Source organism: Carassius auratus, linkage group LG28B, assembly GCF_003368295.1.
Source record: "Carassius auratus strain Wakin linkage group LG28B, ASM336829v1, whole genome shotgun sequence".
Taxonomy (NCBI): Eukaryota; Metazoa; Chordata; class Actinopteri; order Cypriniformes; family Cyprinidae; genus Carassius; species Carassius auratus.
The window spans coordinates 4,225,301-4,235,023 of NC_039293.1; the positions used below are offsets into that span (position 1 = coordinate 4,225,301).

A 9,723-nucleotide genomic window follows, 5' to 3' on the forward strand; every position below is an offset into this window, starting at 1 on the left:
AATCAGTCATTATTTATAAGAGGAAAAACATGTGTCTGGACTTTGTGTTAAATGTGATCTTCCTGAATCAGTTGAACCTATTTTAATAAAATGTAAAAGATATGACAACGAAAGAATACAACTTACTTACACTTAATATAGAAATAAACCAGATCTCATTTTAGAAAATGTTAAATAAAGATGTGACTATAGAAATGTTTCAATGATTAAGTATCTCAAAGAGTTGATAAACAGGATTTAAAGAATCACTACTAAGTTTGTCACGTTTCAATCTGAGACGAGATATTTCTTACCTGTCGTTAAATGGGTGATACTTTTAACTACATATGTATGGTTTAATTACTAGATAACACGACACAAACTCGGCAGAAGGAAAGTGTGTGTGTGTGTGTGTGTGTGTGTACTTGTTTGCATTCTCGGTACATTTATGTTGAGGTTGAAAGATCTAGGGGTTAATAAAAATTATAAATGTAACTAAAATAAACTAAATTAACTCGAATTAAACTACATATTCCTATATGGTCTGACTTGTTAAAAGATTTCACATCCATTTGACCAGTAAATGAACTGTCAGATAACCTCACGATCACAGGCCTAAGCCGTAAATTTGAAATTGTCGCTCCTTCGATCACTGAATTTGATCACACACAATTTTTTTTTTAAACTTTAGCTGACCTGTAGCGCACTATTTACAACACCAGAACCCCCCGGAAAACTAATTAGATTACAGTTGAGTTGCAAACCCCCAAAACCTTTAGATGTTTTTACACCCGCTGATGTATAACTGATATGCAGGCAACAGTAATCACACAGTCACCAGATGCCCGGCACGGTCACGTTTCGCTGCACGACCTGAGACGAGATATTTCTTCCCTGTCATATTGTTAACCGACTACTTTTAACTACATATGTCTGTTTTATTTACTAGATAACGCGACACAAACTTACAAACTGGACAGAAGGAAAGTGTGTTTGTGTTTGTGTGTGTTTGTGTGTTAATTGTCATAGCTTGAGAAATTAAGCTTGACAAAAATAAAAGATATATCGACGGCAATAGTCTAAATTTAGACTAGTCGTAGATTAGAGTAATTAACTTAATACATTAAAAACAAATAATGCTTTTTTAGTGCTGTTTTTTATTATTATTTTTATTTTGTATTTTTTAAGACTAAAAGTAAATAAAAATCGCATAAAGCTACATCATTTAAAAAGTTCAAATTGATCTTATGTTTAAACGGATTTAAAGTTTTCACTAATTAAGGACTGATGTCTATTTATTAAAAACGACTTAGTTTAATTATTGTAACATTTAAATCTATTTGACCCTGCTATCACGCCTACAGCGGGGGCAGTCTCTAGCGGTGGAGGCGTGGTTTTTTTCCGGAGCATTCCCCCGAGCCTCATTCTAAGTGTGTCTGCGATGCTGTCAGGATCACTCAACGGAGATGCCTTGACACTTTGCTGTGAGATCTTTTTTTCTTTCGTCTAACTCTCTGTCAGTAATAGTCTAGATTTTTAAAGTTGTAGTTAGTGGTAAAGTACAACATAGATTTGATATGAAGTATCTTGTCTGATGGATTTTATTTTTGATCCGCGTAATGCCTACCATCTTTTTTCTTTTGTTTTTAACTTTTTATAACATCGTGACAAACACCAAGTTTTCTGGTTTGTATCGCCGCTTTACATTCATTTCTTTTTTAGTTTGAGGTAAGGTACAAATGCTAAATGCTTTCTTTTCTAGCTGGTAACAAAACACCTTTTTAAATTTTTACAAGCTCTCACATCTTTTTCACGTGTTGCTTAACGAAAACACATCTGATAGTTTTGACTTGTTTAGTTGTTTTAGATAAATAACCAGTAGTTTTCTTTTTTATTTGTTACAACTTTAACAACGTTTTACACTTTTCCAACTACGAAAACAATCATTACATCGTTCCCATTTTGTTTGTGTTATAACCTTTTTTCTTGAAATGCACTATGTACTTAAAACCTTAATAAAAACTTCCCTTATACCATTTTAATGATTTCAACCCTTTCCACAGTTAAAAAAAAAAAGCACATAGATCCCAACACATTTTCACCCTCCCTCACCGAAATTCCTTCTTAGGGTCGTAAGTTCATATCTAGGTCACCGGGGTGTACAGGGAGGGGTGGGGGGTGTACAAACAGGTGTCCAGAATAGATGGCTTTTTATGACCCTCATCAATCAAATTTTGACACATAGTATACTATATTCTCTCTCTTATATACACGAGGCTGTTGGTTCTAACATTTTATCAGAATTTGAAGAAACATTTCTTCTTAAAATATTAAATGCATTTCATTCAAGACAAGGTTTTTCTTGCGTAAAGAATTTGAAAGAGACTGTCTCTTGTCAAATTTAGTGCCACCACAAATCAAGAAAGGTCACATGCTCCTATACCTCTTTACCACCGACACGATTTCTTTTGCAGGTTCCATTCTCAAACTGTTCAACATTTTCACTGCACAAATCTCTTGTAAGGAGACACATTTTCACAGAAACTATAGTTTTTCACCAAAATAAAAGATCACCTGGTTTTAGTCAAAAAAGTACAAGGGTTTCTCTTGCAAGTGCAGCGCTAAATATGCATATTATTTTACAAAACCTTTTTTTTTGTCTTTAAATATTGTATTTGGATTGTTCTTCTACAGTATTTTTTTTTATCAGTATGTCCAAGCACAAACACAGAATGTCTTTGAATATACATTAAATGATTAAAAATCTATCTATATCTCAAGTGCATGTGGGTGATGTAAAACAATTGCATGTGCATGTCAGTGCTGCTATATTGTTAGCTAAAACTTTTTAAAGGCTCAAATGAAATAAAATAACATTTTAAATAAAAATAAAAAAATTTATTAGATGAAAAACTTGAACTGAAAATAAAGATGCTGCCTCGACAACAAAATAGAAAGTTAAAAAACTAAATTTAACTATTATTGAACTATAAAGCGAAAATTTTGTATGTGATATGTTTTGCACTCAGTTTCCTGCAAAACATTAGCAATGTGCCAATAATTTTTAGTTTAAATGAGCAGCATTACAATTGGCCAATTGGAAAACCGTTCAAACATACTGGCTGTAGGAATCAGTGGGCGTGGCTCATTATACTATTAGCAAAACGCCGTAAATGACGTGCGCTCTGTGCAACAAAAACTGCGTTTTTTACGCTGTCATATGGCAACATGAACGCCGTAAAAAAGGGCGTTTTCATACACACTAAAACGCCGTCAAATACGGCGTCATTGACGTATTTTCGCACGTTTTTTACGGCGTTTGTTATCACAACGACGTATTTTGCGGCGCAAATACTGTTTAAAACTCTGTATTTGACAGAATATTTATTTATTTTTTGTTGTTGTTAGTTAAGTAATTTAACTTATTTTGTTGTCGAGGCAGCATCTTTATTTTCAGTTTAAGTTTTTCATCTAATAGATTTGTTTTATTTTTATTTAACATTTTATTTTATTTCATTTGAGCCTTTAAAAAGTTTTAGCTAACAATATAGCAGCACTGACATGCACATGCAATTGTTTTACGTCACCCACATGCACTTCTCTCTGCTGTTAAAAAAAATGTTTTTTTATATTTTATTTATTTGAGTGACAAACGGTTTGATTTTATAATTATTAGACTATTATTATTATTGTTGTTATTTCGTTTTGTTTGAGAAACGGAAAAATGAAATTAAGCTAGATGTTTTTTTTTTTTTTTCGTGGGTAAAAACAAACAAGCTTAGACTATTCTTTAATATTTCTTTCACATGCGTGGGCGGCGTTAGGCCCATTTTTAGTCAGATCATTATATATTATTGACTATACATTGCTATCTTTACCTGAATCGAGCCGTGCATCGCATCGAATCTTTGGGCATGGAGTATATTCCAGGCTTTGTAAGGAATAGGCTGCGCTGAGCGTGGGTGTGCGGCAAGGACAATGCAGATAAGAAGCTCAGACGCCGCCGACCCGAGAAGTGCAGTGTTGCTCTTTATATGAGATTTATATTGGCAAGAAATATAGTCGCAACAGCCAAACAATATGAAGAAACGATGTGACTAAATTGCAGAGCTGTACATCAGATGAACTCTTATTCTGCTTTAATGGGACAGACAGTAAAGACAGGCTGAGTTGAAAATTGGCGTTTCAGGGCCGCTCACGCACAAATGCATAAGCTCATTTTTTATCCACAAACTAAAAATACGAAAAATATAGCTTAATTTTCGTTTTTCTGTTTTTCAGACAGAACGAAATAATAATAGTGATGAAATAATAATGAAATCAAACTGTCATTTCTCTTTTTTTATTTTGTTTGTATTTAGATTTGTCGTTATATCAAACCTGAGTCACTCAAATAAATAAATATTCCTAACTAAATTCCTAACCAGTCGGTATTGTTTAAAAAAAAAAAAAAAAAACTGGTTTGATTTGAGCATGTCATATCCTCTTGGTCTGAATGCAGTTATTGGATAGAATATTGTATTAAGATTGGATATTAATCATAATAAACATGACGTTACAGTAAAAATATTACAATACATTCAAAACAGTGTATTCTTCTAATTTCAGTAGCGTGCAGATGCTCTTTTATGTCAGGACCGCGGCGACAGCAGCTCGGATAATCGCTTAGCTTGCTCACATTATGTAATCTATAACGGGAAAATCATATTGTTTTTATGACATGTTGTTGAGAAAGAAATGTGTCGTTTTAAGGACGTAACATCTCGTTATTACGAGAAAATATGTCGTTTTAACTACACAACTCATTATCACGTGAGCGGAAAAAAAATAATATGTGTGGAAGCAATGCCTCACCGTATATTTGTTTGTTAAACAGCAAATAAACTCCCTGTATACCAGAATCACTTTGGAGCGGGGCTCGAACCAGCGGTTGTAGCGGTGTATAGGGGTCAAAAAGACTAAGGACCACTGCCTCCAACTTCTGTAGCTGCACAGCTTTTACACACTCTCTGACTTCCGTTATCATGTATGATTTCTTGTATTGGAAATTAAATTACTCAAAGCTAATTGAATATTTTGAACCAGCACTTATGTATATACATAAAAGGTATTTGGGTAGTAAATTATATATAAACTAGGGTTTATAATTGTTAAATAATTAACAATTACATTCAAGTAGAATAAAGATGTGGAATCTGCCTATGTTCAATGATGCGGAGATTATTATGCAAAGTGTTCTAGTGACGTTCATAGAGATGGACAAAAGATTTGAAATCTATAACGACTCGTTTCAGCGATTCAGAGTCGACTCCTTACTTTAGAAGCCAATAACTTTATAAATCGTGTACTTTTTGGATTAATTACTTTGCACATTGTTTACACTGATGGAAAGCTACATCATACACTGTAATACAGGTAATTTTTGATTTCCCATCTGTGTGGCTCTTTAAGAATAAACCACCAATTTATAATTTTGCTGCATATGCTACAGAACAACAAATTCAAACATGCATAAATGGCTGTCAACATGTTTCCTCCTGACTGCTTGCTCTGCTGACTGTCTACCAGCTGCCGAGCTCTGCCTGGATCTGGTTTGAATATACATGTTTTTTTTGCCATAAGTCTATACATTTTGTTACACCTTTACTTAGTTATTATTTTTACTTATGTCTGTTCTAGAAACATTACAACTTTTTGATAAAGCTCTAATTGGTTTTCTTTTGGAAATATGTTTTAAATTCATCCTGAATGCATTTATGACTGTAAAGCATATATGTGTGCGTCAAAATTGCAATTAAAATCGAAATAGCTAAACTGATCAAAGAAATCGCTATAGTTGTTTTTTTTTTTTTTTTGTCCATATCGCACAGCCCCAGTTCACTCAATAAAAACAATTAGCAATCTAGCTTCTGAGTCCAAAGTTATTAACCAACAATAGCGGGGTCAGTTCATTTTTTTTGCAGTGGGCCGTGCAAACATATGTGTTTGGTTGTGTGGGCCGCGAGTTGAAAAAGGTTGGGAACCACTGCTGTAGGTTGTTGTACCAACCACACAGCTTTGTGAATGTTCATCAGAGCCGATACACATTCTGCGTATAGGGCCCCCAAAACATCAAGGGGCTCCCTTGCTCTCAAACCTGATTTAATTTTAGTTTAGTTTTAGCGATTATGAAAACATAAATTTTTCTTTCTTTTAAAGGGGACCTATTATGCTCTTTTTTTGTTTTGGGGGTGTACTACAACAGACTAGGTTGTTTGAAAAGCACATTATTTTTCACATACTGTATTTCACATATTTTGACATATTTACACACTCCCCAGTGTAGCACGCAAGGCTTGCATAGTTCCTGTATCAAATGAAGGCCCACCCTCTGAAATATTAAATGTGCTGTGATTGGTTAGCTGGTTTAGCATTGTATTTGGTAGCACTCAGTGCCTGGTTGGGAAATATGGGTTGTAGACCAAACAAGTTGTTCATTGTAGTTTTTGAAAAGTGATTTTTTTCTTAAATAAAATATCTCCTTTTGAATTGGACTTGAGATTTTCAACTTTGCAGATCTTTTCTGTGCTCAAAACAGCAACATTACAGACTAAATAAAGAAAGAACAGGACCCCTTTAATGTGGTGCACTGTCGCCCTTTTTACCTAAAAATATGCCAAATCACACACACACACACACACACACATATATATATATATATATATCTCATTGCGCCTGCTGCACCCATGATATGATAGCAAAGTTCCTTGATTATTACGCCAGATTGTATAGTTCCTAGACAAATTGGCCTAGAAAATTGCAACTTTTCATTTTCTGTCAGTTTTAGTACAAGATGTAACTAAAGAAGAGTCAAGTTTTAAACGATTGAAACTCTTTGGTAATTTCTGTGCAAGATGCTAACCATCTAATTAGATTCAATGATCTATGCTAAGCTAAGCTAAAAGTGCTGTGACTGTCCAATAAAAGCTGTTCTCATTTACATATTTTCTGTCACACAACCGAATGAACATGATATATGTAAAGACTGACCTAATGTTAACCAGCAGTCTAAAAAGTAGTTTGATTTTTTACTGATAACTTGTTGAAAAAAAAAACATAACATAAAGTCGTCATAACTCATTGATAACCTTTGTTATAAATGTTTCCTTTTTTTGAGAAACAGATAGAAGAGATGAGACAGGAATTGTCAGGGGAGAATAATTTTATTTAAAATAATTTTGTTTAATCCAGAATAGATCTTCCATCTTACACTGAGTCCGAAATGCTCAAAGTGAAACTTGAGTGTTTACAGTTTTTTTTTTTTTTTACCTTTGGTTGTCCAGTGTGAAACCACATGGACATTCACAAGTGTTGCAATATAGATAAGCGCAACAGTTTAACAGAGCTGAATGCAACAAGATCACACTTACTAGCTGTTATATTTCAGAACACACACACACACACACACACACACGCACACACACACACACACACACACACACACACACACATTATTAGCTATAAAAGCAGCTTCAACCTTCTCATCCGATGATTTGAAGAGGTCAACTGGCTGAGAACAAATACCTTTTCTGTACTTCACTTTCACATTGTTACTCCTGAGCTCCTGAAAAATAACAGAAAGAAAACTTTGTTTTCAGGTAAGTTTGGAGATAAAGTAAGGTTATATTGCAAACCTATGCACATATTTCTACTGATGTGATGAATGTTATGTAGAACATCAAAATTCCTATTGGATTCATATATTTAGCATTTGTGAAACCCTGTTGTGTTTTTTGTCTTTCAGCATCTGCTCTTCACTGGATCTACAAGATCATCTGAGGGATCTGACTGAATCAAGATGCTGCTGATCATTGAAGCTCTTCTTCTCATTTCAGCTGCTCAAGGAAAGGTAAGATTGTGTTCTAGTATGAATATTACAGACATAAATACTGATGATTGATTATTACTGTATGATCCCTGTTACTCCAGGATCACAGAGCTGCTACTGAAGAAGAGATAGTTCCTTTGGATATGGCACTGAATTCAGTTGATGATCAATATGAGGGCTGTAGAGAGAAAATGGCAGACCTGGTGCAAAATGAATATCTGGAGAAGGAACTCAAAATCTTAAAAAATTTTAAAGAGGCTTTTGAAGAGGGTAACAACAAATTCTACAGGAGTTGGTTTGGAAAATTAAGAAAAATACATAAAATTGCTATCTATGCATACACTTTTAATAAAATTGGGTTGAATAATTTAAATATACATGTTAAGTTCAATAGGGACACTCGCTGCAACAAACAAAACTATCCAGTCATGAAATACGAATGGTATTCACTTCACTTTCTGTTAACAGAAGCGATACAGATTCTGAAGAAAACACAAAATAGATGCTTTAAAACTTTTCGTGGTACGGAACTTGCATTTGATCAGGATGTTGAGAACAAAGAGGTTCGATTTGGCTCATTTACATCCTCCTCTCTTGATCCTAATAAAGCAAATAAATTTGGAACTTTATCTTGTTTTGAAATCCACACTTGTGAAGGTGCTGATATTTCAAACTATTCTATGCTTCCTAGTGAGAAAGAGGTGTTGATTCCTCCATATGAGAAGTTCATTGTTACTGGTATCAGAAAAAGAAAATCTAAGAAAAATGACGAGTGTAAGACTGTGTTTGTGTTGGAAAGCACTGGAATAAGAAGTGACCTGAACTGTGTTCTATTCAACCAACCAAAACCATAGCATAATACTGAAGTGTGTGCTGACCAACGGGCCTTGAATTTACATTATATAATCATGTACATTAGTTAAGGAAAAAAAAAAAAAAAATCTTGTGTGACACTGTGTTTACTTTGAAAGATTTTGAAAAAAGTAAGTTCTGCATCCAACAATGTAAAAAAGAGACTATTTTGAATGTTGTACTCATTTCATTTGACTGATTGTATTATAAAATAGAGTGCTTATGGTCCATATAACACTTCACAATTAAATTTTCAGACCATATGGAGCAAATAAAAAAAAAAAAAAATAAAATAAAATGAAATCATACATACATTTTTTCTTTGTTTTCAGCTACTTCATAAATGACTAATTGCCATTTTCTTTCTTTTTTTTTTCAATTTTACTTCAGAAATGATCATTTTAATAAATTAAATCTAAACAATTTTTTTTTATTTTTCCATTTTTTTAAAGGGATAGTTGTTTTAGTATGTTTTAGCTTACCTTAAGGACGTCCTTAAGCACTGTCATTTGATAAATATTTTTTGACGCAATGGCAACATAGTAGCATGGAAATCCAGACTTAAATCTGAAAGATCTATATGACAATGAACGATTAAGACTTTGGTTTTTATCTAAAAGAGGAACAGAAGACAGCGCTGAAATTTGATGTTTTGCCGACCGGTCCGACCGGATATGGCAAGAGACAGTTAGCTCCAATTATCTATAGCCTATAGAATGACATTCTACCCTAGAATGTTAGCTCCAACGATCTATTTATATAGAATGTCATTATATAATTTTGTTTTTTATTTTTACCTGTCTTGATTCCTAATACACAACAGATGACGATTGTTAGGTTAAACGTTCAGAATACTATTCCATATAAGGTTAGTATAGCCTAGTTCAGCACTTTGCGAATGGACAGCGACTCAAGTAGCACGTAGTAGCCTGTTCTCGCGTTCTACGAGTTCAGTAGCCTACATTTTTGGGAAACGTTCTAGTGTCATCATCACACAAATGTCCAACCCATTCTCACTCCAAAGG

The 9,723-nt window shown here is 33.8% G+C and overlaps 2 protein-coding genes across 3 annotated transcripts in view; one reads left to right on the top strand and one right to left on the bottom strand.

Moving 5' to 3' along the window:
* The window catches only part of LOC113067553 (cytochrome P450 2K6-like), a 15,136-nt gene extending 7,822 nt beyond the window's left edge, over positions 1-7,314 (bottom strand). Inside the window, exon 1 of the mRNA XM_026239927.1 lies at positions 7,288-7,314. Coding sequence (XP_026095712.1) covers positions 7,288-7,314 — 27 coding nt within the window. The remainder of the gene's footprint in view (positions 1-7,287) is intronic.
* Positions 1-8,992, top strand: part of LOC113067797 (NAD(P)(+)--arginine ADP-ribosyltransferase 2-like) — a 95,875-nt gene extending 86,883 nt beyond the window's left edge. The window contains exons 1-3 of one of the 2 annotated variants that reach the window (XM_026240267.1): positions 7,484-7,616; positions 7,763-7,867; positions 7,948-8,992. In XM_026240267.1, coding sequence (XP_026096052.1) covers positions 7,817-7,867; positions 7,948-8,700 — 804 coding nt within the window. In that variant the 5' untranslated portion in view covers positions 7,484-7,616; positions 7,763-7,816 and the 3' untranslated portion in view covers positions 8,701-8,992. Of the gene's footprint in view, positions 1-7,483; positions 7,617-7,762; positions 7,868-7,947 lie in introns of those variants that run through there. The other variant, XM_026240268.1, reaches the window with a different exon arrangement.
* Positions 8,993-9,723: the final 731 nt, after the last annotated feature.